Source organism: Jaminaea rosea (genome assembly GCF_003144245.1).
Source record: "Jaminaea rosea strain MCA 5214 unplaced genomic scaffold BDZ90scaffold_10, whole genome shotgun sequence".
Lineage (NCBI taxonomy): Eukaryota > Fungi > Basidiomycota > Exobasidiomycetes > Microstromatales > Jaminaea > Jaminaea rosea.
Window position 1 is genome coordinate 486,037 of NW_020289984.1, and position 26,783 is coordinate 512,819.

Consider the following 26,783-nt stretch of genomic DNA (forward strand, 5'->3'; position numbering starts at 1 on the left):
ATCGACATGTCGTCGCGGTTCATCGGCGTGTTCGCTTCGCCATCGGCGTTCGTTTCAGGGTGAAGGAGGGCCACTCGGCCAGGTAAATTGATGAGATTCGGCGTCAAAATGAGGTGACGAGAAGACGGCAATTGAAGGTGAGGTGAGGGCGAAGCTGGGCGTGGGGTTTGTGGGGTACAGGAGAAAGATGAACAGTCGAAGCTGCAGCTCTACGACATCTCCTCGCGCCAGCTCTTGAGCATTCCCGCACCCCCAGCCAACAGGGCAGTCCAAGCCTCCAGCCCCTCCTTTTCACTGTTCGGCAACAGCAGCTCCGCACCAGCAAAGACAGCCTCACAAGCAGCCACGCGCGTCTCGAGCAGCATTTGACTGATCGAGTGGCGTACCCGCTGGAAGCACGACTCGGCGGAGTCGAGGTCTTGCATGGCTGTTTCGACCGGGGATGAGGAGGGGCGACTGGAGGTGTGGCGATGTAGACGCAATTGTGGGGGATGAAGGTGAGAGAGGTGCGGTGAGGAGGAAATGAGGGGTTGAGGAGCACCCGTGCGGGGATGTGCTGACGCAAGTGCTGCTGCTGCTTGTTGGGCATCTGCTAGCTTATCGGTGAGGAGGAGTGATTGACGATGAATGCGCCCCAGCGCTCTTCTGCATCTCTTGCGAGCCATGGACAGGGTGTAGAGTTGAAGGAGCAGGGCGACGAGCTCGAAGCTGCGCAGAAAGGGGCATTCAGGTCAGCGCCAATCGTACGCTTGCTCGCACCGCCGCTGCTCACCCTAGCGCTAATCGCTCGAGACCTCTCCTTTGTCTTGCTCTCAATGCTTTGTGGCCCGCTTCGGTGTATCCTGCTCTCGCTATTCTCCAGACGACGCTCGATCCGCCAAGGAAAGCGGCCACGTCCGCCGCTTCGCCACAGACCGTGAGGACCTCGACTGCTCCCTCAAGTCGATGGTGCCAAAGTGTCGGTTCTTGTATCGCATCGACCTCCAGCTGATTGAAACCGTCAGGGCCTGACCGTGACGTGTGTCCCGCTTCTGCTTGCTTGCCCTTCACTTCTTCTCCCTGGTCACTCTTTCCCTGCTCCGCAATCCTTCCAGCTGCCTCCATGATCCACTTTGAGAGGAGCAGCACCTTCCTCAGATTCTCCGCCGCTTCCCCACCGATATATACCCGCCTAAGCGTCTCGCGCCTGAGGTAGCGAGGGAAGAGGAGGAAGAGAACGTGAGGAACAGGCCAGAGACCCCAGAAGCGCGGGCGGCGCACTGAGCCAAAGGAGCGGTGCGTCAGGAGGGCGAGACCGTGAATGAGTTGCTGGATCGAGCAAGCGGGAGTGACCGAACGGGGCAAGTCAGTACGGGAGCATGAGATGAAGCTGTCGTCATTCGCTACCCTCGTGGGACTCACCAGTGCTCGATCACGGCCCTCGGCCGACCTTAGCAGGAGAATGACCGCTTCTCTGGCTCGTGCTCCGTTGAAACCGCTGCCACTGCCGCTTCCTCTCACCTGATTGCCGTCGGCCGCTGAATTACCGTGCTCGCTACGTTGAGAGGATGAGGAAGATCGGACAAAGGTCGTGACAGCAGGCGAGGTGGCGCCGTATGCTGGGGGCAGGTCATGCTCCTCAGCACGCTCTCGCTCAAGGTGACCTTGAGTCTGAGTAGAATACGAAGCCTCGACGCCCGGAGCCATATCGTCTCTCTCAGCTTGACGTCGAATAGCCTCACGCTCCGCCTCCTCATGCTGCAGTGCTACCTTGGCCGCTTCGAGCTCCTCGGGGTCAAGCTGAGAGACACCGGCGCGCGTAGAGGCCCGGCCTGCGAGGGCAGCGGAACCTGCACCAGTGAGGGTGTCCGCTGAAGAGCCGGAGCCACCTACGGTGCGGCCGCCTAGAGAGGAGGTGGCCGTTGCAGCGCCACTTGCGACACTTCCCACACTCTCCGCATAGTTGCTTGACTGCTGCAGGGCTGCTACGCCGCCTGCGGACGGGCGAGCTTGGTAGGCGGCTGTGCGTGCAAGGTAGGGATTGAGGAGCGAGGGGTGTGAGGGTGCATACATTCAACCCATCTCGCCTCACCCAACTCACGCAGCTGCTCTCCGTGTTGCCCTCCCTTGGCCAGGTTGCGTACCTCCTCAACTGCATCTCGAAACGAGTTTCCGCCGCCCTCCAAAAACCAGATCTTGAGGATGCCCTTGTTGACGCCAGGTCCCTCGTTCGGCAGGTTGCCGCCGGGCACGGGCAGCACTCCGGCCTCGTAGTAAGGTGCGGCGAAGACGGGAATCATGTAGCGACAGTCGACGAGATTGCTCAGAGGGACATTGAGGGAGCGCAGATGCTCGGATGCCCTGTCGTTCTCTGCCGGAGCGGGCAGCATTGGTTGGCGAAGGAAGACGACTCGCTGGTTTGTCACGAAGGCGGTGCCCTTTGCTTCCCATCTGAGCGCAATTCAGTGGTGTCAGCAGGCCGCAAGATATCTGACCGCTTGTCTCGATCACTCACTTGGCCTTCTTGTCCTTAAAGTCGAGGCTGTGAGGGCGGAGTGGCGGCTGGTGAGCATGCATATATGCACTCGCACACGCGCTGCCTCAGACTCACCTCATCTGGCACTTGATGACGGTGTGCCAGATCTTCTCCTCTGGCAAGGGCACAGGCTTGCTGCCATCAGCGTCTACCATTGCCCAGTTGAGAGCCATGTTGGGCAAAGATGATGCTGAGATGGTGGGATTGGAGCGGAGTGAAGGGAGCTAAGGAGCGGCGGATGGGCGGGCCTCACTCGCTCACTTCACGCACGCTTCCTCTCGCTCGGGCCAGTCCAACACGCAGGCTCAGGCACGGCGACGAAGACGGCTTCTTCGCATTCACGCCTCATCAAAGCGACTCCTCATCTCACTCTAGGGCGGGTGGAGATAAAGATGCAGCATGGTCAACGACTCATTGCGGCACTCTACGTCGCACGACTCCCTCTTCTCAGCATCGAGCGATGACGGGCAGCAAGCCAGCGGCAAAGTGGCAGCCCTGACACCGCCTCCCATCTCAGGCCTTCTCTTCCTACCCGATCTCCTGTCGTCAGCAACAGAGCAGCGTCTCATCTCCCAGCTGGACAGCTGTTACCCGCTGGATCGATCAACAGCAGACACATCCAACCAATTCATGCTCTTTGGACGCGCTAAAGAAGGGCACGACGGCAGCGCCTCATCAGGCTTACCAGGCTGGGCAGACGAGCTCGTGTGTGAGCTCGAGTGCCTCCTGGAGGGCAAGCTTGACGAGAAGACGATGAGCCTTTTCTTCCCTCTGCGATCGCAAAGGTCTTCTGCACTGCAGCCTTGTCGCTCACGCCAGCTTATCATCAACCATTATCTCCCCTCGCAAGGCATTACGCCACACATCGACTTGCCCGCCCGTTTTGGTGACGGTATCCTGCTCTGCTCGCTGCGAAGTGGGATTGCGATGGACTTCCAGCGAAAAGACGAGAAGTTCACTCTTTGGTTGCCGCCGCGTAGTGTGGTGATCCTGTCAGGAGAGGCAAGGTGGGACTGGGAGCATGGGATCGCGGCAAGGGAAGGGGACTGGGTTGCGTGCGATGAAGGGCCTGAGTGGGTTGCGAGGCAGACTAGAACGAGCGTGACCATCCGTTGGCTTCTACCAGGAGCAGACGTGGTCGGTAGCATGGAAATTGACGATGACGATGAAGGTTCAATAGCATAGCATACCACATTGACGTTGCAACTCATCGCAGCTACTCAGCCTCCTCCCTCCGAATCTCCTCCCTCAACTCTCGCTCCTCCAATCTCGCGTTCTCAAGTTTAAGTCGGGCCTCATCGACTACCTGCTTCATCTCTGCTACTTTGTTCTTTTCAGCCTCCTTGTGGTCCGCTAGGGCGTGAGACAGCCAGCGGAGGCAGGCGAGGTCTGTTGAGATGGAGCGCAGCAGAGATGAGTTTGGTGCGGCGCCTTGCTGTTGTTGAGCTGACAGGGTGCTTATGAGAGATTGAAGGAGTGAAGAAGGATTCTGGTGGGATAGAAGACCCAGGTCATGTAAGCTTGAAGCAACGAATCTCCTCTGAACTGTGCAACGCACCTTGACTTCCGCGGGACCTTCCTGTTGGGCGGCCCCATTTTGCCGCAGGTATTCCTGAATGAGCGACGGTGGCGGGTCCGCCGAATCGATGCTGCTCCTGATTGTGCAGCTTTCAGTCAGAACCAGCCTGATCAATGGCAAAGTCTCCCACTTACATCTCATCTGCAGAGCCTGAGCGAGAGGGAGGAAGTGAAAGCAGCTCTCACCGTCAATTCTCAACGAGGGCGGCCCGTGCATCGGAGCCGTGGCTCATCTCGCCTGAGGGTTGAGACGCTCGGTCAAGGGCCGCGTTGGCTCGTCCGTCGACGTTGGTTCTCACCTACTCCACCACCACCCTCGTCACCACCATGTACCGCCAGACGTACGACCAGGATCAGGTCACCTTCTCGCCCAATGGGAGACTGTTTCAGGTCGAGTATGCTACGGTGAGTACCACTCTAGCACGCTGACCAGCATCGCGAGCGAGCCCGAAGTGACTCTCTGACTCTGACCCTCGATGATCCTCCTCCTTCTCGCCTCGCCTCGCCTCGCAGGAAGCTGTCAAGCAAGGCTCCGCCGTCGTAGGACTGCGCAGCAAGACCCACTCAGTCCTCGTAGCCTTGAAGCGTGCACCCTCTGAGCTGGCCGAACATCAGCAGAAGCTCCTCACCATCGACAGCCACATGGGCATCGGATTCGCCGGACTCACAAACGATGCAAGGGTACTCAGTAATTGGATGCGACAGCTCGCTCTCTCCTCGCGCATGACTTATTCGAGGCCTTTGCCCTTGTCAAGGGTGGCGGGAGCCTTGGCGGACAGGGCGCAGCTGAACACTATGGAGTATGGGAGGAGGCCGTACGGTGTTGGGTTCCTTGTGGCGGGCTATGATGCGTTGGGACCGCACCTCTACGTGAGCACCAGCTCACAGTGCATTCCAACATCACGGTGAGATCATACGCTGACATTACCCTTCTATTGCCGTGCCGCCGCTTTGCCAGGAATTCTCCCCCGTCGGCACCTGCTTCGAATACTACGCAATGTCCCTGGGCGCGCGCAGTCAATCCGCAAAGACGTACCTGGAGCGCCGGATCGATGAGTACAAGGAGGAGACGGACCTAGACAAGGTGGTCATGCATGGGCTGTACGCGCTGAGGGAGACACTGCAGCAGGGCAAGGAGGTGAGTCGGTGTGGCCCCCAGGACTCAAGATACTGACGGAAAGGAATCTTTGCTGACATTGGGATTGCTGCACCGCACCAACAGCTTGAGCCAGCAAGCGTATCAGTCGCCGTCGTTGGACCCGGCTCGGATGGTGACGTCGCCCCTGGCACCAAGCCGCAGAAGTTCCGACTTGTCGAAGGCGAAGAACTCAAGCGCTACCTGGACAAGATGGAGAAGAGGAGGAACGCAGCCAATGTCAATGCGCCCGCTACTGCAGCTGCCGCGACTGCTGCTACAGGCCAGCCTTCAGCAGCTGAGACTGGCGCGGCGGGAGACAGTGCTGGTACGGCGACGCAGGGGGAGAGTGGGGCACAGCCGGGCCAGCAACCGGGAGACGGGAGTGGGGGGGATAGGATGGAGGAGTGACGAGGCGACTGAATGACATTGGTCTGTCGACTTCAGTTCAATCACTAGTCATTCGATCGCACAGTCCGTCGTCTATGCTGTTCTGAAAAAGTCTACATTGCATATGCTGCCGGTACGTCGATCATCTTACGCCCTCCTACCGCGCTTCTCAGCCTTTGTGGGCTCCACGAGACGGACGCGCTTCTTCTCCTTCGTCCCAGCAGCATTGGCCTTGGCCTTAGCCTTGAGCTTCGGCGTCGAGACGAGGGCAGGCGTTGGTGCCGGCACTGACTTGCCTTGCTTGGCGGCCTTGCGACGATCCTTGTGCGACACGACAGGGGTGCTTTCCTCTTCGACGTCCTCCTCATCCTCGAGCTCCTCTTCGTCGTCGTCGTCGTCGTCTTCCTCATCGATGTCCTCGTCGCCTGAGGGAACGAGAGCGTCCGAGTCGAGCTCCTCGTCCTCCTCGTCTGAGCCGAGTGCGAAGTCCAGGGCAGAAGGCGTGTCTGAATCGCCTTCGAACTCCTCGTCGTCTTCGTCGTCGTCTTCGTCCTCATCGTCCTCATCTGCATCGAAGGCGGCCTGCGACACGCGCGGGGCCCAGAGCTGCCACTGCTCTGCTTCCGCCTCAGCATCATCGACTTCCTGCTCGTCTTCAGCGAAGGGCTGGCCATCGAAAGTAGGCCTACCAAGAGCAATTGCCCCTTCACCGGCGCTCTTCAGTCTAACCTCGCCCACAGCAGGACTAGGGTGCAAGTCGCTCCTAGCCTTTTGATGCTCAACAAAAGCCTTCTTCCACTCCCTCCTCGGTAGTGTCACCTCCTCAACCTCCTTCCCCAGCTGCTCAACAAGCTTGCTCCTCTCATCCTTGGAGAGGTTCATCCACCCTTCCGCATACGAGTAGTACCCTACACACCCGCTGCACCAGTCACGCAGAAGGACGCGTGCGGCTGCAGACACGTCGGGGAGACCTCCCTTGCGTGCTCGTCCCTGTTGGCGGGCAAGCCCAATCAAGAACTCGTTGGCATCGGCTTGGGCCTTGGCAGCCTCTGCTGCGAGGAGCTTGTGTTGCACCTCTTCTTCGTCGTCGCCTTCTTCCTCGTCCATCTGAGCGCCAATAGGTGCTCCCGAACCGAAGGCGGGCACGTTCCACGTGAACATGAGGTCCTCCCTTGTGTTGTGCTGGACAAGAGGCATGAGTGCCCAGATCAGGGGGACAGGGTCTCCAATCTTTTCTACCTTTCCCTTGTTGCGGAGTAGGGCGACGAGAGCACGGTTGCGTCTTTGCTGGAAGTCCGAGGGGGAAGAGGCTTGCTCTCGAGACTTCTCGGCGGCTGCAGGGAGGGACAGGTCGTCCATATCCTCCTCATCTTCGGCGGAAGCGGCGGGAGCAGATTTCTTGCGACGGGGTGGAAGCAGATGGGTGGTGTCGTACACAGTAGACGCGGAGGTGGCGTCTCGCTCGCTCAATGCTGAGAGGAGGTGAGAGGCCAGCGAAGAGCGGCCGGAGTGCTCGAGACCGAGGATGGCAATGCCCACCTCGCTGTTCTTCTTGCTTGCGCCCGCAATACCGTCTGCCAGAGCTGCGACGCTCTCCTTCGAGCTGTCCGAAACGGCAAAGACGCTGGTCGTCGCCTTGGAAGACGAAGCCCCTTGGCTGTCGCCTTTGAGGGCATGCAGATGCGACGTCAATGCCTCCAGCGGCACAAGGTCAGCCCGCGTGAGGGCGAGGTGAACTTGCTTGCCTTTGGAAACCGCAAGACGCTCGACGGAGCGGCAGCGCCACGCAGGTGGGTCTCGCGCGTCCAGGGCGAAGACCAGATGTTGGATGCTGTCGTCCTCCAGGAGGGAGGGCAGAGAGCCCTCGTATTGAGGGGCGGAGCGAGTAGATGCTGAGAGAGCGAGGAGGTTCGCCATATCCTCGTCCTCGTCCTCTTCGCCCTCTACCATCTCATCGTCATCCTCGCTGCCCTCACTTTCCTCCTCCTCGGCAACTCCGCCATTCCTCCTCAATTCCGCTCTCCTCTCCTCCTCCAACCGTCTCTGCTGCTCCCTCTCCCTGTTCTGCTGAATCTGATCAAGTAGCTGTTCCTTGTATGGGAACGAGTTGGGGATTCCAGGATCGGCCTTCTGCTTTGACTTCCATTGCGTAGAGCGCTTAGCGTCTCGACGGGACTTGCGGTGGTGCTCGCGCACTTTCTTGGAGATCTTGGCGCGCTGCTTTGTTGATTGGCGCTTAGATGCGCCTGTGAGTGCGAGATGAGGGGGACTCAAGGTGGTCAGTTGAGAGCTGATAAGGATGAGGTGACGGTGTGGTACGTACGCTTTGGTGGCTTGACCATGGTTGCTACACGTCACTTTCGTTTGGTGATGGTGATGTGTTGAGGCGGGAAGCTTCAAGTTGCTTGCCGCCGTTGGAGCGCCTCTTGACCAAAATTCTCAATGGGACCTCGGAAAAGCAACCAAGCAAGCGGCCTTGCAAGCGGGCGGACCAACGTCGAGAGCAAGTGCAGTCTCCACGTGGACTCGGCGGGGCATCGTGTTTTCCCCCGACTCGACGGCTGAAGCCCCTCGACAGAGAGACACAGCTCGAGACGGACGCTCGGCGCTTCGACGTCACAAGCGACACTCGTTCGTTGATCAACCCTCCCCTCAACCCGCTATTGCATCTTACCACCGCAAGCGCGCTTCTCATTTGACCTGGTACTGAGGACTACGGTAGACTGTCTTCCTCTCCTTCGAGCAAGAGGAGTGTGCTTGACTAGACGTCCATCACTCGTTCCTTCCCTTGGTCAAGACAGCGGATCGACCCCTCCCTCCACCGCCTCGCAGAATCATCAGCAGCAGCAGCCCCTCATCTCCGGCCTCAAGTTCATAGACAGAGCTCCCCTCTCGTGCCCTCGCCTCCATCTTCGGCCTATCCTTCTCGCCCACTCATACCCTCATCTCTCACCATGTTCGGCTCTTCACGACGCAACTCGCAGTCGTCTATCGCGACTGGCTCGTCCAAGCTCTCCAAGAAGGACATCAAGGCCATGCAAGCAGCCAAAGAGCGTCAAAGCGGTAGGCCGGGACATTTGGACCCGGGACAGGAGCACAAGCTGAAGCAGTTTAGGGCAAAGATTGAGGAGGCAGGCATCTTTAATCCGGAGAGGCATGATGATGCTTGTCGTGAGTGCGGGCGGTGCGATGAGGAGCAGCACAGAGACAGAAACAAGGGGGCGACGACTGACATGCTTTACTCATGCCGGCTATGCGACAGTCTGCCGCTTCCTTCGAGCACGCAAATGGGACGTCGAGGCTGCATTGACCATGTTCAAGGATGCGGAGAAGTGGAGAAAGTGAGGCGGCGCCCACGGACCGGAGAGTAGGAGAAGATCGAATGCTGACCAGCCATCGTCATTTGCTACCCCTGTCATCATTGCAGGGAGTTCAAGGTGGACGAGCTCTACGAAAATTTTGACTATCCGGAAAAGGAGAAGGTAAGAGGCCAGAGGGAGGTCAGGCGCGTGATCGATAGCCAGTTCACATCTTCGCCCCGCGCCGCCAGGTCGATGAGATCTACCCGCAGTTCTACCACAAGCAAGACAAGTGAGCAAGTAGTGATAATCATCAACTGGCAGATTGGCAGCTCACAGTCGCATCCATTTCTTTGTTCGCTCGCAGAGACGGTCGCCCGGTGTACATCGAACAGCTCGGCAAGCTTGACCTGAGGAAGCTCTACGAGGTCACCACGCCTGAGCGCCAGCTGCAGAAGCTCGTCGTCGAATACGAGAAGTTCCAAAGAGAACGTCTGCCCGTATGCACGGCGCAAAAGGGCGAGCTCGTCGAGACTTCGTGTACTATCATGGATCTGAAGAATGTGGGGCTCAGCCAGTTCTGGAAGGTCTCGGGCTATGTGCAGGAGGCGAGCAAGATTGGGCAGTACTACTATCCGGAGACGATGGGCAAGGTGAGCTCGAAAGGAAGAGATGGTGGGCTGTGACGGAGATGCTAACGGAATTGCCGCACCTCTTGGTCGCTGCAGCTCTACATCGTCCACCCGCCTTGGCTCTTCAACACCGTCTGGAACGTGATCAAGGTGAGTCAACGTCCAGAAAATGATCGTGCATCCATCTTGCTGACCATCCTCTCTCCGCGTGCGTAGGGATACCTCGACCCGGTGACAGTAGACAAGATCCACATTCTCTCTGACGACAAGCAGCTCCTCGAGCAGATCCCGGATGTGGACCTGCCCACCATCGTAGGCGGCAAGTGCGACTGCGCAGACAAGGGCGGATGCATGTCCTCTGATGCTGGACCGTGGAATACTCCCGATGGCAAGGAGATCATCGAGAAGGTCAAGCAGGAGGGCGGGGAGAAGAGGGAGAAGCACGAGGCCGGGGCGACGAATGGCAAGTGAGAGCAAGTGCCTGGGGAGGCAGGTGCGGTTCCATTGTCTGATCTATTGCACTTCTGGGCTCTTTGCAAATAAAGAAGAGAGATGAGACGTGACTTTGATGAAAGATGACCGACAAGATGGTGAGGTTGGTGGTAGTGAGCTCGATGGTCTGACCTGCAACAAAGATAGAACACCGGCCCTTGCTGCGCTGCTTCGCCCCGTTGGCCCTTGCATCGGATCGCCGTCGGCTCGACAGTGGTCCGAGCGTGGGACGGGGGCAAAGGACAAGTGACAGCTGCGAGAGAGAGTGAGTGTATGCTCGCTCCCCTCGAGCTGCTGATCATCACCATCATCCACACCCTCAAAGACTGACGTTTTCAACATGGCGCGCTCCGCCAGGTCGGACAGTACGGCCTCCGATGCCTCGTTAGAGGACGACCTGTACGAGAAGAAGGCAGCAGGAGAGGGAGGATATCACGACGAAGCAGAAGGAGGCGATGACGACTCTCTCGACGAGGAGGAGAGGGTCGGATTGATGAAACAGCATCATCCGAATACCACAAGAAGAGCAACTTCGCCTTCGCCAGCTCCCTTTCAGCCCCGCCATTCGAGGAAAAGGCTCCTTCTCTACCTCGTCGCTCTCGTCCTCTGCTTGATTCTGGTGGTGCCCCTCCTAGCCTGGTTGAGCTCCTCCCACCCAACGCACAATCCATGGGCGCATGTCGACGTCCTCATTCCTGGCTTCTCTGCCCCACCGAGTCCCTCCATCTCTGCGGCAAAGAAGCTGCCACCCTCGAGCAACGACGCCAAGGGCCAGTACGGCCTCGCGAATGCTCCCTCCTTTTCCGTCTCCGAGTACATCCCGGGCTGGGCTACACCGGAGGAGGCAGACGAGCAATTGTCCTTGTCCAAGGGCACTACGAGGCAGACGTTGGCTAGGCAGGGTTGGCGCAGCCTCAAGCCCGTGGGACTGGATACCATCTTCAATGGCACGTTGGACTATGCGGATCGCCGCCTGGACTGGAGCTACGAGGACCCAGACGAGGGCGTCTTCATGACTGTTGACCCGGTGGAGGGGGACATCGTCTTCGAAGATGTTACTCATGCGCGTCAGAATCAGACCGGCGAGGGGAAAGTAGCCAAGGGAGGAGGCAAGGTCACCTATGTCAAGGCGAGGGATGTGGTGGATGAGCACGGCGAGCCAGTCATGTGGGAGGAGTTCCACCCATCGCCTGATTTGGCAATGGTTTTTTTCACCACTGAGCAGAGAGACGTATGGCGCTACAGCAAGCGCTTCAGGCTTTGGGTGCATGATGTTCGCAAGAAGAAGACCATCCCCCTCGGTGAGGCGACACAGCTGCCCACGATCTCTAATGCCCAATGGGTAGGCAATACCAGTCTGGCCTTCGTCCAGAACAATGACCTCTACATCGCCCTGGACATCAATGTTGCCTCCTCCCCTCCTGCCGCACCTATTCGCATCACCAAGGACGGGACAATCACCACCTTCAATGGCGGAGCTGACTGGGTCTACGAAGAGGAGATCCTCGAGACGGATCACGCCCTCTGGGTTTCTCCTGGCGGTACCAAGCTCGCCTACCTCCGTTTCGATGAGTCCGACGTGCCCATCTACGAATTCCCCATCTATGCGGGAGGAAACGATACAGTTCACCCGGGGCAGGTGACCCCGTATCCGAAGAAGACGCAAATGAAGTATCCTAAGCCTGGTTACCCGAACCCGCGGGTAAGCGCGCATCTTGTCGATTTGGAGCGATTAAGGAAGGACCCAAGAGATGTAGAGGGGGCCAAGCTGGATCTTGTTTCCCCCACGAGCGTCACTGACGTGGGTGTGGCAGGTGGCGAACCCAATCGCGTCGACCTAGCTCTCGGGTCTATCGACGGGCAGAAGGAGAGTCTGGTGATAGACGTGGCGTGGCTAAGCGACGGGTCGCTCAGTCTAGTGGAGACGAACAGGTATAGCGACAAGAGCAGGCGACTGGTGTTCGACTTGACGAGGAGCGGCACCAAGAGCAAGCAGAAGGTCAAGGACATCGTCGTCGGCAAAGCTGTGCGCCATACAGACGTGGGGTCACGCAGCTGGATCACGCCCCGACACGACCTCATTGCCCTGGGCGTAGCAAGCTGGCGCGTCTACGCCCCATCTTCAACGGGTACCACGGCCTACCTCGAAGTCCTGCACAACGAAGCCGGATACGCGCACATAGCCTTCTTTCCCTCTTCTACCGCGGTCAAGCCATCACGTTGGCTTACGACTGGCGAGTGGGAAGTGGACCAGCTCCTCTTCGCCGATGTGAAACGCAGCAAGGTCTACTACTCAGCACCCCTACCCGGGCAGATCTGGAAGAGGCACATCTTCTCCGTCGATCTTGACAGCCATGGTGACAAGGCGCCAGTGGACATCACGGCCTCCTGGCCCACTAGCTCATTCGAAGCCTCTTTTGACCCCAAGGGGGCCTACGTCTCGTTGCGCTGTACAGGTCCGTCCATCCCCTTCACCCGCGTCGTAGGGCTAGACGACCCTTCCTTCACCTGGCATGTCCAGGACAACGAGAAAGCACGCAACGCCTCCGCCCAGCATGTCAAGGCGCACACCCTCTTCTACAATGTGACCCTCACCACCAGCAACCACGTCACGGCTACGGCACAAGAGCTTCGACCGCACGACTTTGATGCCTCGGGGTCTGTGAGGTACCCATTGCTCATTCACGTGTACGGCGGGCCGGATAGTCAGATCGTGGCGGGGAAGACTTTGCGCACCCATTGGCACGAGGTGCTTGCAACGCAGATGGGATACGTAGTCGTCCGAGTGGACGGTCGTGGCACTGGATTCCGCGGTCAGGCGTACAGAGAGGGGATCGCTCGCAACCTCGGTAGCGTGGAAGTAGAGGACGTCCTAGCCACAGTGAGGGAGCTACGTCGACTCCCCTACGTAGACGAGAAACGCATTGGCCTCTGGGGCTGGTCGTACGGCGGCTACCTGACAGCCAAAACCATCGAGGCCAACTCGGGAAAGGATCAGCTGCTCAGCCTCGGCATGTCCGTCGCCCCGCCAGCCAAATGGGAGCTCTACGATTCAGTCTACACGGAACGATTCATGAAGTCTCCATTGGGTCAGGATGATCGTGCTTCCGTCCCACCCGAGGCGAGCAATACGGACGGCTATGCCAAATCAGCAGTGCATGTCCCCCCCACCTCTGGCTTCTTTCGCACCCCATACCTCCTAGCCCATGGGACGGGAGACGATAATGTCCACTTTGGCAACTCAGCCCAGCTTCTCGACCTTTTAGAGTCTGCGCACATCAAGCCCGCCACGCTGTGGACCTTCAGGGCCTTTGTGGACTCACCGCACGGTATGTCCGTCCGGGGACAGTATCGTGCTTTGCATGAGTGGATGACGGGGTGGCTCGCGGAGAGATGGGGTGCGGGAGGGAAGAGGCGTTTCAGTGAGGGTGGGGAGGTGGTAGGGAAGGGAGAAGTGGTGGGAAAGGTTGGGAAGAAGAAGGGGACGAAATTGTTGGAGGAACATGGTAAGCGCGACGGTGCGGAGGAGGAGGAGGAAGAAGGGCAGTGGTGGCTGGACCGCAGACAGCATGAGCGTCATCGTAGCCGTGCGAGACGGAATAGGGCAGAGGGGCTGACGTGGTAGTGTACTGTAGATAGATTAAGACTCATAATGGGACTATCGACAATGAACTCTCTAGGAGTTGGTGTAGGTGTAGCGGCTGAGAAAGGGAGAGGTATGACGAGAAGACAACATGTGGAGAGGTGAAGACACGAAAGTCAAAGGGTGAGGTATAGGTAGAGGAGAGGAGGAAGAAGAGGAACGGTCGCGATAGTGTAGTGGTGTTGAAGAAAGATTGGCACGACAAAGCACTGCGTCATCAGCCACTGCCCTCCTCTACGACCTAGCGGGCGCGTTGGGCAAACGCAAGGGAGGAAGTACGATAGGCGCGTCCTCTCCACGTCCAGCAGCCTTGCCACTGCTGGTCGCTGATCCAGCTAAGCTAGGCGGTCGCCTTGCCTCGAAGCCATTAGCCGTGGCGTAGGCAGGCTGTGCATACTTGCCGTCCTTGGTCGTGGTCGACCTGTCCGACGAGCAGGCGAATGGGCGGGCGAAGGCCGAAGGAAGGTAAGAAGAGGACGAGCCCGATGATGCAACAGAGGCTGCTCCTGGGCTGCTCGCTCCAGCAAGATGGCCGCTGCTTGCTGGGTGTTGCGCATGGAAGTAGCCATTCCTCAGAAGACTAGCGGTGCCGGGCGAGGGAGAGGATGAGAGAGGAGCGGAGGGTGAGGGGAAGGGGAGGGAGGGCTTGCGTCCACTAGCAGTGGCGCTAGGATTGTGGGGAGCGCTGCTGCCGGCGCCGCGCATGTTGAAGTTGAGCCCCTCGAGGCGGAGCGGCTGCCAAGGGGCGTTGGAGTCGCTACTTCGCGATGAGGCGGCGATGGATGCGGGAGGAGGTGGAGCGTATTGCGAGGAGGAGGAGGAGGAGGACAGCCCGCTGCCGATTTGATAGTGAGGAGGAGGGGGTGTGGGAGGAACGGAACCACCGCCGCCGATCTGAGATGAGCGGCGATAGGCGTTCCAGGACGGCGATGAGGAAGACGACGACATTGAGGATGCCGGAGCGGGTCCCGCGGGATAGTCGTCGTACTGCGAGGTGGGACCTTCGCTGCCTGCGTAGTGATGGCTGCGGGGCTGAGTGGGAGGGGTGTAGGCGTACGGATGGGCTCGCCTTCCCACAGGGGCGGCAGAGGGATGGCCATGCCCCAGAGGACGTGGCAAAGTACGAGGATTGTAGTCGGAGTGCACCGATGAAGGGCTCGAGTGGGTGGCCATAAGACGATGGTGTTCCCGGATGGCATCGCTCGCGGTGCCCTTTGGGCCGCCGCCGTACGGTGCGCCCGCGCCGCTGTGGCTCTGCGCGTAGTCTGCTGCAGGAGTGGGGCCGGCGTTGGAGTAGCGCTTGGACCCATCGGCGTACATCATGTCCTCATCTTCCTCGTCGTCATCGTCGTCTTCGTCCATGTTCTCGCCCGCAGGCACATCATTGTTGCCCGCGGCAACACTGTAGCGAGACCTTCCGCCACGCGAGATGGAAGCTGACCCGGACGAGGCCCTACCCCGAGGCATGCCTACAGTCCTCTCGACCTTGCCGTCCCGCACGACGGCAATGGCGGTGCCCTCTTCGAGAGCTCGACGTCCCATCTCGGCGTGCGCATCGGATTGAGCATCGTAGGAAGGTGCAGAGGAGGGAGCAAGACTACCGCTGGCATCAGCCGCTTCGTCCTCTCCGACTGAGCGATTCTTTGCGAGTGCGTGGCCGGTTCGAAAGTGGGCGAGGGCATTGTCCTGTCGAGAAAAGCTCGCCTGACAGCCCGGAAATGTACAGCAGTACGGCTTCTGTCCCGTGTGGATACGGTTGTGCCTGGCCGCATGGCCGCTGGTGGAGAAAGTCTTGTCGCAGCCTGGATGGCTACAAGGATAGCGCTTCTTGCCGCCTTGAACGATGGTAGCGCGAGGCTTGTTGCTGCGATGCGAAGAAGTTGAGGCTGCGGTGGACGAAGGTGCTTCGCTGCCTCGCGCAGAGACCATGTCGTCTTCATATCGCGGCGGGGGATAGAGACCCGCTGATGGTTGCAATGGGGCTGACGGACGAGGAGGGGCAAGCGAATTGTATGGCTGAGGGGAGCGAGAGAAGACGTTGCCGTCGAGAACCTTGCCGCGCGACGACGATGGTTGAGAGTCTGGACGAGTAATATTGGTAGCTTCGCTCGATGTCCTGCTCGAGCGAGAAGAGCTGTTGAACATTGAGTCGGCGCCGGCACGGCTACCGCTAGCGCTGCGACTGCCATGACCATGGCTGAAGCCCGTTGAGAGTGACGACGATGCAGAGGGCGAAGGCTCCGAGGCATTGACGTCGGTCTGTATGGGCGGCAGGCTGGCATTAGCGCCGCTACTGCTGCTGCTGCCGTTGTTGAGGATGGAGACTGTGCCTCCAGCTGCAGCTGATGGCATTTGGAATGAGGTCATCTTGAGAAGACGAAGAAGAGTTGCTGCTGCTGCTGCTGCTGCTGCTCCCGTCGCTATGAACGAGGATGACTAGAAGGCGTCAGAGTGGTGGATGGCTGCTTGTCGACGAGAAGACCGTGTTGCATGTATGTGGTTCACGATGACCAAGTGAGTTGCAGAGTTGAGAGGGCTAAACAAACTGAGACGAGGACGGGGATCGAGACGATGGGGATCGAGAGAGGCAGGATTCAAAGTCAGGCAGGTGTCTAGATGATCGAGGGTCCAGGGGTCCTGATTCCTCTGCCACTGTCGCTGCTCGGTCGCTGTTGTCGGGGCCTGTCTCTGTCTTCTTTGACGAGAAAGGCGCTGGCCCAGCTTATTCCGCGCGAGAAGCAGTCGCCGTAGGGGGAGAGAGCGAGCGAGCGACAGAGCTCTAAGAGGAGACCGAGTGGCAGCCTTGAGAAAGCAGGCGACAGGGCCGAGGCCTCGACACAGAAAAAAGGGTCTCCGAGCGTCGAGGTCGACGAGCTCTAAAGTCGGGACAGTGGCAAAGTGCCGCAATGCTATTCGCCACCAAGCACGCACGCCCAGACCTCGACGACGCTCTAAACTCACGATAGGGCGCCTGCTTGCTTGTCTGTCCGCGAGCTTAGCCTTGCTTGCCTTAGACCACGACTTGCGAGCTTGTTGTCAATGCCAATGCGCGCCTCCTCGCTCGCTAACACGCAAAAGACAGCGCCTGGCTTTGTGCCGGAGGGCGGGCGTCGGCCTGTCGTCTGCCTCGCTCGGCCGCTGCCACCAGCTAATGCTTGCGATGTTGCTGCTGCTGCTGCTGCTGCACCCTCTGGATGTTGCTTGTGTCAGACGAGTCGACGGAGCTGATTGTGCACCCGCGTAGGTACGATGTGTGAGCCTCCGCGCAGACGAGAGATACAAACGAGACGATCGCGAGAGCGGGTCAACCAACGCCAATGAAATTCTCCAGGCGAAGACGACGTGATAGCCAGGCTGCTGCTGAGCATCACCTTCGCCGTCGCAGTCCTCGTCGTCGTCGTCGTTCACTGCTCTCTTGTCGAGAGAGACTTCGACCCCTGCGTGGCGAGAGACCGTGCAGAGAAGCATGAACTCACCCAATTCTGCTTCGTTGCCTTGCCTTGCCTTGGTGTGCTTGCGCTGTGCGTGCGTCAGTCAGTCCAGAAGGAGCAAGGCTCGAGTCGCGCTGCGAAGGTCCAGATGCGCCTGCTGCTAGAGGACGACGAGGATGAGGCTGATGATGAAACCTGAGATTTTCCCAGCTCACGGTCCCCCCGCTCCCTCTACTCCTCATCACCTCGCCACTCAACGTCAGTCTTCTTTTGCGCTGGCTCGCCAATTCGAGGTAGGTTGCCGATCGAGGTGGAAAGAAGCTACAAGGATCGGGCTGGGCTCGGGCACGGGACGCTGAGCCGCTCGCACGGGCAACATGATGAGAGCGGCCTTCATCGCGCGACATCGCACGTCGACTTTCGTCATTGAACGGCGGCTTGACATTGACTGCGAGAAGCGACGATGATAGGGCGACCAAGACGCGGCGATCATCCATCGATATGGCAGTAGTGACGTAGGACCCTGCTTGATGCTCGATGATGCGCCCCAGTTTTCCCGCCAGATCGATGACGACGACGACCAAGGCTCTAAGGGTCTAAGGGTCCGAAGGCGAGCAGACAGCAGGAGCTCTAAAATGACCCTCTTGCACGCCCGCTGGACCCTTCTCTGCCGCCCGTATCGCTACCCGGGCGCTCTTTAGACTTAGGACCCTGCAGAATCTTCGTCAAGTGGGTGAGGATCGAGACCCTGACGCAGTGGAGAAATAGATACGAGACAATGTGAATTTGAGATTGCGGATGAGACAAATGTTCTTTCGTTGGTGTCGTTGATGTGATATGAAACAGAAAGGAGGACGAGACAGAGAACAGAGACCAAACAACAAGGGTCATCACCATGCGCCGCGTTGTCTCAGATACGAAGCGCCTCGGCCCCACCAGGCCCACCCTGACTCTCCAAGTCATTCTCGTCCTGCGCACTCATGTTCAGTGGGGCAAAGAGGCCACCAAAGAGGGGTGAGGTCATTGGTCCACCAAAGGTGGAAGAGGGCAGGCTAGGCACAGGACCGTTCCCTGCTACAGCGCGCGTGGGGGGCGTATTGCCTGGCAGGGAGAGGTCGATCTTCTGCTGTGGCTGGAGGCCCAGTTGCTGGTGCTGGTGCTGCGAGGTGGCGGGCGCTGTAGAAATTGCTGCTCCACTGGCCTGCTGCTGCTGCTGATCATCGCGCGGCGCCGGTGAGGCCCTTGGCGATGCTTCGGTGAGGGAAAGCTTAGGCATCGCACTCGATGGCGAGAGGCTGGGCGGCGCTTGCAAGGCAGGGGCAGCCGCAAGTGCAGAAGTCCCTCCAACAGTAGGCGTGGAAGGAGCAGAGGCCAACGCGCTCGTACCAGCCTCGTTCTCGCCAAAGATGTGCTCAACTTGCAAGCGCTGCTTGTCCGCTCGTGCCGCTGCGCGCTGCGCTGCTCTGCGCGCCTTCTTCTCACGCTTCTCCTTCTTTGTGAGCTTACCGTGGGGTGTCGCTGCCACAGCTGCTGACCCCGAGGCGATCGCGTTGCTGCTCGATGCACCTGGCGTCTGCTGAACGTTCCCGTTACTGCCGCCTCCGCGTACTGGCCAGAGCACAGGCGAGACGACCATGGATCTTCTGTCCCCCTCTGCATGCGGGGAAGGCACTACCATGTGCAGGCTACTCCCTAAGCTGCCTGTCCTACGGAAGGGCGAGTGATGATGGTCTTCCTGCCTGTTGCTGTTTCGCCCAACTCTCTGCAGCAAAAAATTGCCCATCATCGGCTGAGGCGGAGCAGGCGTCGTGGACGGCCCAGCTCCTCCGCCTCCGGCACGGGACTGCTGCTGGTCTCGGAATGCGCCCATGGGGATTTTACGCCAGCGAGAAAAGGCACTGGACGTCATTGCGTAACCTGACGGAGCGCCTGAGGTGGTCGAAGAGCGACGAGAGCGAGAAGTGACCCCGTCCGCAGCTGCCGTGCTCTCCGAGGCTGCATCCGAGTCCTGCTCCTCATCCGACGAGTCGCTGCTACGCCACAGCATCGAGCCGTCCACTACATCGTCGAGATCCATTGCGAGCGGAGCGCTCCTGACTTCGGGCGAGGACGGCGCCTCACTTGTGTCGTCGCGACGAGCCCGCTTCGATGCGACGCTCTGTCCAGGGGCTTCGAGGGCAGAGCGGCGTGGTCTGCGCTTGCCAGCGAGGCCCTTGCGCTGCAGCGAGTACTTGCTCGTGAACGGTGAAGCAGCTTGGCGTGAGCCGTCGATGACTGCACGATGCACTGACTTGGTAGATGAAGGCATAAAGGAGCCCATGGCTGGTCGTGCGTCTGGCGATTCGCGGGCATCACCGTTGCTTGGCGTTGCGGGTGGTACCGCGGCAGTACTCGGTGATGGCCTTGATGGTGAGGTAGCATTGCCCTCTTGCGGATTTGAAGGATTGGTACCGACTTCTTCGGCCACCTTGCTAGAACTCGCGCCTGCCGTGTTGGGTGACAGCCTCCTCATCTGCGCAGCCAGAGCTCGAGCTCGGCGAGATGTGCGTCCTCCTCTTGGGTCGACTGATCCAACTAGCAGACGCGGGAAGGGCATCTCCTCGTCCGGCAGCTCGTCAGTTGTATCTCCGTCGTCTTCAAAAACGTCCGCGTCCCTGCTTGCAGCCCTGCTCGCTGGAAGTCGAGTCATACCGCTGCTGCTGCCCTGCCCCTGCGTTTCCCACTCGGCCGCCGTTGCCGCCCAACGAGGGTCGCGAGCGTCCAGTCCCAAGTCGTCGACCTCATCGTCCGAGTCGTCATCCGAGCTAGACTCGTCTACGAATTCAAACTCTCCATCTGACCCGAACACGGCCTCGCCATCTCCCGCGCGCGCGTAGATGAGTCGGCCGTCGAGATCTTCGATGACGAGCAGCGGGATGTCCTGTGCAGCAATCTGAGCCCCAGCTTCCATTGCCGCTTGAAGCTGCTCAGCCGTCTGCGGTGCGCCATTGACTGCGCCGACGTGAGCGAGAAAGGGCTCATCGATGCCCATGAGTGTGTCCTCGATGTCGCTGATGTCGTCGTCTTCTTCGTCATCGTCGTCTGAGGTGAGCTCGTCGTCGTCCGTCGTCATTGCATTGGCTCCCTCGTCGTCCGCTGCTTGGAGCCCTTCATCGTCTGAGGCGAAGAAGTCGGTGAAAGAGGGCTCAGAGTCGCTATGGAAACCAGTCTGCTCTTGCAGCAGCTCGTCGCCAATTGTTGAGAGGCCGAGCAGGCGCATCGTGTCGGGTGACATTGAGCCGATGTCGGAAAGATTGTCGACATCGTCGCCTTCGCCACCGTTAACGCCATTGCTGCTACCTTCGCCATGGTTTCGGACGCTTGCGCGTCTCGCACGCTGCCTCGCCCTCATCGAGTTTCGCGCCTTTGCCTTTGTCTCTGCGACGATGAACCGCTCCTCGTCATCTTCTTGCTCGTCTCCTGACTCGCCTGAGCCGAGGAGAGACTCGCCATCGCCTGCTGCTTGGAGCTTAGCGGCCATTTCGCCGTCCGAGTCTGAGTGCTCGAGGTCGTTGGTAGAGGGTGATGGGAGGGAAGGAGCGTCGGACAGGTCCGAATCATCCTTTAAAGCAGCATCGACATCGTCATCTGCGGCCTCATCTTCGTCCAGGTCGTACGACTCCTTGCGTACCGACGCCTTGCGCTCCGGTCTGGATACCTTGCGGTTGGATGACTTGGGTCGCCTGGATCTGCCTGGCAGAGGTATTCTCTTTGGGCCCTGCGAGGACGACATGATTGCTGCAGAGGGCGATGGTTGCTTGCTGTGTCTACTTGTGGATGCTGCTTGTTGCGGCGAAGGTATAATCTGCCGCTGAAAGCCTTGAATGGATGGTACGGGAGAAGACGCGCCGGAATGCGTAGGGCTGGATGCGAGTCTTCTTTCTGAGGGAGGTCTATGGGAGGGTCCGAAGCGAGCTGTATGCGCCGGTGATGGAGACATGGTTGTGCGGTGAGCCTCGCTGCTAATGTTGACCGCTGCTGCTCGCCCCTCTCTATGTGTGCTCACGGTGATCGGTCAAGCCTGCTCGAGGCATCTATGGTCGAGGAGCCGCCTGTAATTGGTTCGTGGTGTGTGGGTTACTCAGTGCGCAGTCGCGCAGCCTCACAGCGCTTTGGTCCGCTGCTGTTGATGGTGTCGTGGAGCTGTTCGGTGAGATGAAGCTGTGAAGGGGCTTTTAATCATATTCTCTCTGGCTTTGAATGGATGGATGGACGAGGAACGCTATGCCAATCTGCGAGGGCACGGCGAGGTTTGGGTGGGATGTTGAGCATCAATGTGATCAAGGAGCTGGACAGGATCGACGACCGGCTTACCTGAGATGTGATTGAAGCTTTGCGCTCTCGATTGAAATTCGTTCCTGAGCGAAGGCGTCGCTGGAAGGCCCGCGAGTGCGGCAGCGAGGTGGGCTCAGAAGATAATGAAGTTGGCTGAGCGGGTAGCTCGGCGGCGACGTGGAGAGTCGAGGTGTGCAATGGAGCAGGGACGTTGTGATCGCTGCTCTTCGCGATTGTGCAAACTGCCGCTGAGAGATGTAATGGTAGTGGCGGCGTCGGTGATGAAGAGTGGTAGTCGCTACGTTGTCTAGGTTGGAAGGTTCAGAGGAGGGAGGTGGTGGACAAGGAGACGGCTCGTCGCCGGACGGACATCGTTTAGACGGCGGCTTCGAAATTTCAAAGGCGGCAGAGCAGTGTGTGTCGTTTGGGCGGGCCAGCCTCGCCTCGCTTTGAATCCACTGGCTCTCCCAATTCCAATTCCTCCATTTCCACACCTACGCCGGCTCACGCGGAAGGGCCAAGGCAGACGACGCTATTCAAGCTGCAGCCAGAGACAGCTCCGTACGTAGAGCCGGGGGCGAGACGTACGTACGTACGTAGAGCGCAGCAGCGTTTAGCAGCGCAGAAGCAAGTCATAGCGCAGCAAGGCTTGAGTCACGGCGGAGAAGTCGACGAGGTTTTGGCAGATGCTGCTCCACGCATGCTATTCGCCCCAAGTCTCTCGCTGCGTGACATGGGTAAGAGTCACAAGTCACACAATCACAGCGCTATGGTGTCTTGGTCGCATAAACTACTCTTCATTTGGATAAGGGCCGCGAGAGACAGACACGCTTCGATCGTGGGGAGCGCGAGCGAAGAATGGCGGGTATGCGGCGTCTCGAGACGAAGTGGAAAGGCTAGGTATCGAGAACGCTGGGTGTACGAGGCTACAACGACTAGAGAGGAGAAGACAGAGGAGACGAGAAGCTGTTGTTACATGACGACGAGCGAGCGGGCTAGCTGAATTGCAGCCCTTTTGCGCCACGCCGCTAGCTGTCGAGACCAAAGCCACCCTCGACCTTACCCGACGTGAAGCCAAGGTCGTCGCTCTCTCCCAGCCCAAAGTGGGACCCGTCGAGCTTGAAGGCATCGTCACCGCCAGCAGCCATGCTAGGAGGTACAGGCTGCTGACCGCCACGGCTGTTGGATGCACCTGCGCCTTGGTTATTGTTCCATCGACTCGGGTCGTCGTCCGTCGTGGTTGCCGCTTGTGTGCTCGTACCGTCCTCGGTGTAGTCGAAGCCGTGACCCTCCTCGTCCTCATCTCCACCATCGTCTCCGTCGTCCTTGTCGCCGTCGCCTCCGCCGCTGGTACCTGGTGCGAGGCCGTGCGACTGCTCGTACTCCTTGCGCTGACGCTCATACTCGACCTTGTCAGCCTCAGCCTTCTCGAGGAAGGGCTGCTTCTCCTCCTCGGGCAGGCTGCGCCACTTGGCAGCGGCGAGGACCGACTGCTTCGTAGTCTCTTGCTCGCCGTGGAAGACGTCCTCGGTCATCTTGGGGTCGGCACGGATGGCACGGAGGAAGAGGAAGTAGGCACTCAGGGGCTTCTTGGGCGCATTGGGGTCCTTGAGATTACCCTTGCGGGACTTGCCGGCCTTGCGCTGCGCAGTACGGAACATGTTCTCCTGCTTGATGTCTTCAGGCGTGAGCGTCTGCTTCCAGGCCAGCATATCGCGCTCCCACTGCTCCTTGGCCTCGTCGGAACGACGCTTGAACTCCTTCTTGGCCTCGTCAGGCAAGGCTGCGTAGCGCTGGCCGGCGTCCTTGGCGACGTGAGCAACATTGAGGCGTGCGCCGGGCTGCTCGGCCTTGATCTTCTGCAGCTCCTCCGTGAAGTAGACTTGCCACGCAGAGGGAGCCTGCTTAGGCGGCTTGAGGTGAGACTTGAGGACGGGAGGCTTGGCGGGCTCCTTTTCCTTCTTCTTCGAGGGCTTCTCTGCGGCAGGAGCGCCCCCTTCAGCGCCACCGTAGGGATGATGCCTATCAGCACCACTGTTGGCCTTGCTGCTCTTCGCTTTGCCACCACCGCCGACGGCCGAGTCAGCAGACGCATCCTCCTTCTTCGTGGCCTTTTTGGTCGTTGCGGCTCCGCTCGTCGAGTTCTTGCGGCCGCCACCGGTCGAGGCCTTTGCGCCCTTTGCTGATGCTCCTTTGCCACCTGCGGCAGGCTGCGCAGGAGCGTGATGGGCAAGCGGGTTGTAGTTGCCACCAATAGCGGCTGGGATCATGCCTGGTACTGTAGCGTGAGGGTGGTGTCCCATCATGCCGTGGACGGACGGATCTTGGTAGTACATGCCGTGTTGAGCCATGTGCGCGTACTGAGCCGGGTGGAAGTCACTTGCGCCAGCGCCAGATAGCATGGATTGAGGCGTAGGTCCAGATCCGCCAAAGCCCGCAGAGGGGACGTGAGAGTAGTGCTGCTGGGGGGACGCGCCGTGACCATGGGCAGCTTGATAGTGAGGGTAGCCTTGGTACATGCCCATGTGCCCGTGCTGGGCTCCTTGCTGCTGAAGGTAGGACATTGAGGGTGACTGCTCGCCGTGAGAGCCGTAGGGCGCGTGGTGCTGGCCGTAGCCCGAGTGGACGTTGTGACCGGCGTGATGACTACCGGCCCCACCAGCTCCACCACTACCTGCTGCACCTCCTCCTGCGTATGATCCAGCTTGATTGTAGAAGCTGTGCTGATTGGCAGCGCCGCCCTCGTGTGAGAAGGCTGAAGGCTGCATGACTTGATAGCGCGTCGACGCGACGTGACGCGGCCTATTGATGGCGATGACGAGGTAGCGCGGTAGCTAAAGCGGCACTGAGACCGGACAGATGTTGTTCCTGGGAAGGAGCGAAGAGTGCAAAAGAGGGCGAAGGTGGAACTACGTGGTGTGAGTGCAAAGCTCGCAGCTTGATGGGAATGAGACGGATGTGGATGGGAGTGGGGAAAGAGGAGGCGAGTCGAGGCGGAGCGTGGCGTGGCGTGGCGGGAGGGCTAAGGGCCAGCCAAGGGCGGAAGACGAGAGGCCGCGCGCTCCCGATCTTGGCTCTGATTCCGCGTGCAGAGCTGATCTCGGGGCCAGCGACAAGGGCGACGATTACGTCGTGCACTGGTAGGCGCTGGTGGTGGGCTAGCGATGGGCGAGAGCGACTAGGTGTGATGGCCAGAGAGCAGCTCGATCGCCCATGATCACCTGCTCGCCAGTACCATCACCGTCTGGCAGCGATAGTGACGAGTGGCATCGCGGTGGTGATGAGGTGTCGTGATGAGATGACATGAGACTGCGTGGAGTAGAGCGACGACGACAAGGGTGAAGCCGCGATGCTACCACGCTGCCATCCACCTCATCCAGCCCGTCCACCCTCGCTGCATGATATAAAGCTGACCATGGTAGCAAGAAGAAGAGCAGGAGGTGGTGATAGGGAAGATGCGGAGGGAAAGGGATACTCGTGATGGAAAAGGAGAGAAAGGAGAGCATCGCCGCGGTGTGCTGGTGCGAGTCATGGCGTCGACAATAGCCAAGGCACAAACTAACTACCAATGCAATAGCGGCCAGTCGAGGGCCCAGGTACCGTACTCGAGAGCGCAACTGACACGGCGACGAAGCGATCGACCAACACTCACTCACTCAGTCACTCACGCTTTGACTTATTGAGCACGCACGAAGCGGATGGCGGGGCCGATGCGTCGCCGTGTGCTTTGCTGCTGCTGCTGCTGCTGCTGGTTGGCGGCGTGGTGCGTGCGAGGCGGCTCGCTCGTACGCTGAATTGCTTCCTTCTTTGCCTTTGCCTTTTGCCTCGTTGATGAGTTGAGGGCGGCCTCGCGCTCTCTCTCTCACACTGTGTGTCTTTGTTTGGGCTTGAGTTGAGTAGAGTGAGGCTGTGGCGGCGGCAAGGGCGGGGGCAACGGGAGCGGCGAGATGTGGAAGGCGGGGGAGAGAGAGAGGGACGACGGCGATGAGAGTGCGATGTGGGTTCGGGGGGAGAACGACGAGAGGGGAAGAGTGGTGAGGAGGGAAAGGAGTGAACAGAGAGACGAGCCGCTGACCTCAGGCAGATCGACGGCGGATGCGGGCCGCGCGCGGCGGCGGCAAAGGGGGCTTCACAACCAGTGGGCGGGCTTAGCCTGGCTCAGCGAGCGAGCGAGCCAGAGAGACGTGCGTCCTACGCCCAGCCAGCCAGGCAAGCAGGCCAGCCGGCGAGGAGGGAGGGCGAGCGAGTGAGGGGGCCAAGGCTCAAGAAACCAAATTTGAGCTTTCGGAGAGTGGGGCGTACGATGCGATGCGATGCGATGGCATGGCCTGGCAAGACACGACGACGGATCTCAGCTCGGGCTGGGATGCTGCTCAAGCAAAGCCTGGTCTCCATTCTCATCCTCGACGTGACTCAATGCCAAAGTCTCGTCTAGACGCCGGCAGCCTACCACTGTCACTGTACGGCCTGGACTCCCGACGACCACCGAAAGCAGCTTCGCGCACAGAGTAGACTAGCTGGCGGAATGCTGCTACTGCAACCAGCGTTTGACGGCCGCTACGAGATGGTCGCGTTGTTGCGGCGTGCTCCAGAAATGGTCTGCTCCCTCGATCGTCGATACGGTGACGCCGTTAGAGCTCCTGTCGAGCTCCTCGCACCACTTGCGATAGCTCTGCATTAGCATCGAGCGAGTGAAAGAGGACGGCTGAGCTCGTGATGCTACTCATCCTGTCCGCTGCTCTTCACCGCACTCACCTCTGCCTTGGTGAACTGATCTGTGGTGCCTTGGACCAAGAGCACCCGAATCTGCTCGAGCTGAGTGATCGCAGCCACCCGTTGCTTCCATCTCGTAGCAGCGAACAGCGACAGCGCCCACAGCTTGTCGAGAGGAAACGAGATGAGAAGGTAGCGTAGGGCAGGGTCGAAGACGCTCGGTAGCTGGAGATCGCTGGCGGCCGAAGCGTACATGGCCCCAGCAGAGTAGCCTGCAATGACTAGGACGGCTCCTGTAGCTGAAGGGAAGTCGTGCTGAAAGCTGGCAATGCTGGCTTGTGCGACCGCCTGCCATTGCGTGATGGTGGTCAGCGAGCTGTCAACCTCTCAATGTCCCCTGCCACGCGCCTTATAGTCTTGCGCCTCTACCTCTCCTGTCCAGCTACCTCTGCCCCCACTCTGTCCTACTCCTCGCGAATTGAATCGTACAGTCCGAAAGCCTCTAACGCCAAGCACTTGAGCGACTGTCATGACGACGCCATCTGACAGCGAGCCGCCGAGGAAGCCGTATGCTGACCGGGGCGAGGAGGTGGTGAGCTCTTGATCATCCTGGAGGTGAGGAGCCTGTCTCACGGTGAGCG

General features: G+C 59.5%; 13 protein-coding genes across 13 annotated transcripts; 4 read left to right on the plus strand and 9 right to left on the minus strand.

The window, feature by feature from the left end:
- Positions 1-150: 150 nt before the first annotated feature.
- On the minus strand, positions 151-1,891 carry BDZ90DRAFT_41836 (hypothetical protein). Its single transcript, XM_025509586.1, has 3 exons — positions 1,501-1,891; positions 773-1,186; positions 151-708 (listed from the first exon to the last, which is right to left on the minus strand). Exons 1-3 carry the CDS (start codon positions 1,734-1,736, stop codon positions 210-212), a joined length of 1,149 nt encoding a protein of 382 aa, XP_025361196.1. The 5' UTR covers positions 1,737-1,891; the 3' UTR covers positions 151-209.
- Positions 1,892-1,964: 73 nt separating this feature from the next.
- Positions 1,965-2,688, minus strand: BDZ90DRAFT_221874 (hypothetical protein; the record flags this gene model as incomplete). The annotated part of the gene is made up of 3 exons (XM_025504500.1): positions 1,965-2,430; positions 2,495-2,521; positions 2,591-2,688. 3 exons carry the CDS (start codon positions 2,686-2,688, stop codon positions 1,965-1,967), a joined length of 591 nt encoding a protein of 196 aa, XP_025361197.1.
- A 170-nt stretch (positions 2,689-2,858) lies between these two features.
- BDZ90DRAFT_233189 (hypothetical protein) lies at positions 2,859-3,728 on the plus strand. Its single transcript, XM_025506547.1, has one exon. It carries the CDS (start codon positions 2,915-2,917, stop codon positions 3,698-3,700), a length of 786 nt encoding a protein of 261 aa, XP_025361198.1. The 5' UTR covers positions 2,859-2,914; the 3' UTR covers positions 3,701-3,728.
- Positions 3,729-4,407: 679 nt separating this feature from the next.
- On the plus strand, positions 4,408-5,713 carry BDZ90DRAFT_233190 (N-terminal nucleophile aminohydrolase). Its single transcript, XM_025506548.1, has 3 exons — positions 4,408-4,963; positions 5,052-5,231; positions 5,316-5,713. The coding sequence occupies exons 1-3, from the start codon at positions 4,736-4,738 to the stop codon at positions 5,637-5,639; spliced, it is 732 nt and encodes a 243-aa protein (XP_025361199.1). The 5' UTR covers positions 4,408-4,735; the 3' UTR covers positions 5,640-5,713.
- Positions 5,644-8,002, minus strand: BDZ90DRAFT_280609 (hypothetical protein). The gene is made up of 2 exons (XM_025509295.1): positions 7,942-8,002; positions 5,644-7,864 (listed from the first exon to the last, which is right to left on the minus strand). Exons 1-2 carry the CDS (start codon positions 7,958-7,960, stop codon positions 5,766-5,768), a joined length of 2,118 nt encoding a protein of 705 aa, XP_025361200.1. The 5' UTR covers positions 7,961-8,002; the 3' UTR covers positions 5,644-5,765.
- Positions 8,003-8,299: 297 nt separating this feature from the next.
- On the plus strand, positions 8,300-10,024 carry BDZ90DRAFT_233192 (putative SEC14-phosphatidylinositol/phosphatidylcholine transfer protein). The gene is made up of 7 exons (XM_025506549.1): positions 8,300-8,789; positions 8,881-8,959; positions 9,046-9,100; positions 9,169-9,209; positions 9,285-9,570; positions 9,646-9,699; positions 9,766-10,024. Exons 1-7 carry the CDS (start codon positions 8,573-8,575, stop codon positions 10,018-10,020), a joined length of 987 nt encoding a protein of 328 aa, XP_025361201.1. The 5' UTR covers positions 8,300-8,572; the 3' UTR covers positions 10,021-10,024.
- Positions 10,025-10,326: 302 nt separating this feature from the next.
- On the plus strand, positions 10,327-13,866 carry BDZ90DRAFT_233194 (hypothetical protein). Its single transcript, XM_025506550.1, has one exon. The coding sequence runs from the start codon at positions 10,382-10,384 to the stop codon at positions 13,664-13,666; it is 3,285 nt and encodes a 1,094-aa protein (XP_025361202.1). The 5' UTR covers positions 10,327-10,381; the 3' UTR covers positions 13,667-13,866.
- Positions 13,867-15,319: 1,453 nt separating this feature from the next.
- Positions 15,320-15,472, minus strand: BDZ90DRAFT_205152 (hypothetical protein; the record flags this gene model as incomplete). Its single annotated transcript, XM_025503926.1, has 1 exon — positions 15,320-15,472. A coding segment is annotated over one exon (153 nt), but the record flags the coding sequence as incomplete, so codon positions are not given.
- A 1,177-nt stretch (positions 15,473-16,649) lies between these two features.
- On the minus strand, positions 16,650-17,818 carry BDZ90DRAFT_42714 (hypothetical protein). Its single transcript, XM_025509588.1, has 2 exons — positions 17,161-17,818; positions 16,650-16,908 (listed from the first exon to the last, which is right to left on the minus strand). The coding sequence occupies exons 1-2, from the start codon at positions 17,610-17,612 to the stop codon at positions 16,833-16,835; spliced, it is 528 nt and encodes a 175-aa protein (XP_025361204.1). The 5' UTR covers positions 17,613-17,818; the 3' UTR covers positions 16,650-16,832.
- On the minus strand, positions 17,819-21,282 carry BDZ90DRAFT_42664 (hypothetical protein). The gene is made up of 2 exons (XM_025509587.1): positions 21,161-21,282; positions 17,819-21,069 (listed from the first exon to the last, which is right to left on the minus strand). The coding sequence occupies exons 1-2, from the start codon at positions 21,186-21,188 to the stop codon at positions 18,026-18,028; spliced, it is 3,072 nt and encodes a 1,023-aa protein (XP_025361205.1). The 5' UTR covers positions 21,189-21,282; the 3' UTR covers positions 17,819-18,025.
- Positions 21,283-22,802: 1,520 nt separating this feature from the next.
- On the minus strand, positions 22,803-23,357 carry BDZ90DRAFT_207747 (HMG-box; the record flags this gene model as incomplete). The annotated part of the gene is made up of 1 exon (XM_025503988.1): positions 22,803-23,357. A coding segment is annotated over one exon (555 nt), but the record flags the coding sequence as incomplete, so codon positions are not given.
- An 824-nt stretch (positions 23,358-24,181) lies between these two features.
- Positions 24,182-25,471, minus strand: BDZ90DRAFT_254037 (hypothetical protein; the record flags this gene model as incomplete). Its single annotated transcript, XM_025507815.1, has 2 exons — positions 24,182-24,297; positions 25,098-25,471. Coding segments are annotated over 2 exons (490 nt in total), but the record flags the coding sequence as incomplete, so codon positions are not given.
- Positions 25,472-25,711: 240 nt separating this feature from the next.
- On the minus strand, positions 25,712-26,680 carry BDZ90DRAFT_233200 (hypothetical protein). Its single transcript, XM_025506551.1, has 2 exons — positions 26,185-26,680; positions 25,712-26,101 (listed from the first exon to the last, which is right to left on the minus strand). Exons 1-2 carry the CDS (start codon positions 26,395-26,397, stop codon positions 25,961-25,963), a joined length of 354 nt encoding a protein of 117 aa, XP_025361208.1. The 5' UTR covers positions 26,398-26,680; the 3' UTR covers positions 25,712-25,960.
- Between the last annotated feature and the right edge of the window lie 103 nt (positions 26,681-26,783).

Excerpts from the sequence above, each read along its gene's own strand:
- BDZ90DRAFT_41836 (XM_025509586.1), bottom strand. The coding sequence starts at position 1,736 with ATGAGGAGGCGGAGCGTGAGGCTATTCGACGTCAAGCTGAGAGAGACG. Across the intron at positions 1,187-1,500 it reads CAGCGGCCGACGGCAATCAG|GCGCGAGACGCTTAGGCGGG; the intron begins GTGAGAGGAAGC and ends TCGCTACCTCAG. Across the intron at positions 709-772 it reads CTCGAGCGATTAGCGCTAGG|CTTCGAGCTCGTCGCCCTGC; the intron begins GTGAGCAGCGGC and ends CTTTCTGCGCAG.
- BDZ90DRAFT_233189 (XM_025506547.1), top strand. The coding sequence starts at position 2,915 with ATGGTCAACGACTCATTGCGGCACTCTACGTCGCACGACTCCCTCTTC.
- BDZ90DRAFT_233190 (XM_025506548.1), top strand. The coding sequence starts at position 4,736 with ATGGGCATCGGATTCGCCGGACTCACAAACGATGCAAGGGTACTCAGT. Across the intron at positions 4,964-5,051 it reads CGTTGGGACCGCACCTCTAC|GAATTCTCCCCCGTCGGCAC; the intron begins GTGAGCACCAGC and ends CCGCTTTGCCAG. Across the intron at positions 5,232-5,315 it reads CACTGCAGCAGGGCAAGGAG|CTTGAGCCAGCAAGCGTATC; the intron begins GTGAGTCGGTGT and ends CCGCACCAACAG.
- BDZ90DRAFT_233192 (XM_025506549.1), top strand. The coding sequence starts at position 8,573 with ATGTTCGGCTCTTCACGACGCAACTCGCAGTCGTCTATCGCGACTGGC. Across the intron at positions 8,790-8,880 it reads GAGGCATGATGATGCTTGTC|TCTGCCGCTTCCTTCGAGCA; the intron begins GTGAGTGCGGGC and ends GCTATGCGACAG. Across the intron at positions 9,210-9,284 it reads TTCTACCACAAGCAAGACAA|AGACGGTCGCCCGGTGTACA; the intron begins GTGAGCAAGTAG and ends GTTCGCTCGCAG.
- BDZ90DRAFT_233194 (XM_025506550.1), top strand. The coding sequence starts at position 10,382 with ATGGCGCGCTCCGCCAGGTCGGACAGTACGGCCTCCGATGCCTCGTTA.
- BDZ90DRAFT_42714 (XM_025509588.1), bottom strand. The coding sequence starts at position 17,612 with ATGGATGATCGCCGCGTCTTGGTCGCCCTATCATCGTCGCTTCTCGCA. Across the intron at positions 16,909-17,160 it reads AGGCAACGAAGCAGAATTGG|CTCCGTCGACTCGTCTGACA; the intron begins GTGAGTTCATGC and ends GTGCACAATCAG.
- BDZ90DRAFT_42664 (XM_025509587.1), bottom strand. The coding sequence starts at position 21,188 with ATGCCTCGAGCAGGCTTGACCGATCACC. Across the intron at positions 21,070-21,160 it reads AGCAGGCTTGACCGATCACC|CTCGCTTCGGACCCTCCCAT; the intron begins GTGAGCACACAT and ends CGGCGCATACAG.
- BDZ90DRAFT_233200 (XM_025506551.1), bottom strand. The coding sequence starts at position 26,397 with ATGTACGCTTCGGCCGCCAGCGATCTCCAGCTACCGAGCGTCTTCGAC. Across the intron at positions 26,102-26,184 it reads ATCAGTTCACCAAGGCAGAG|AGCTATCGCAAGTGGTGCGA; the intron begins GTGAGTGCGGTG and ends ATGCTAATGCAG.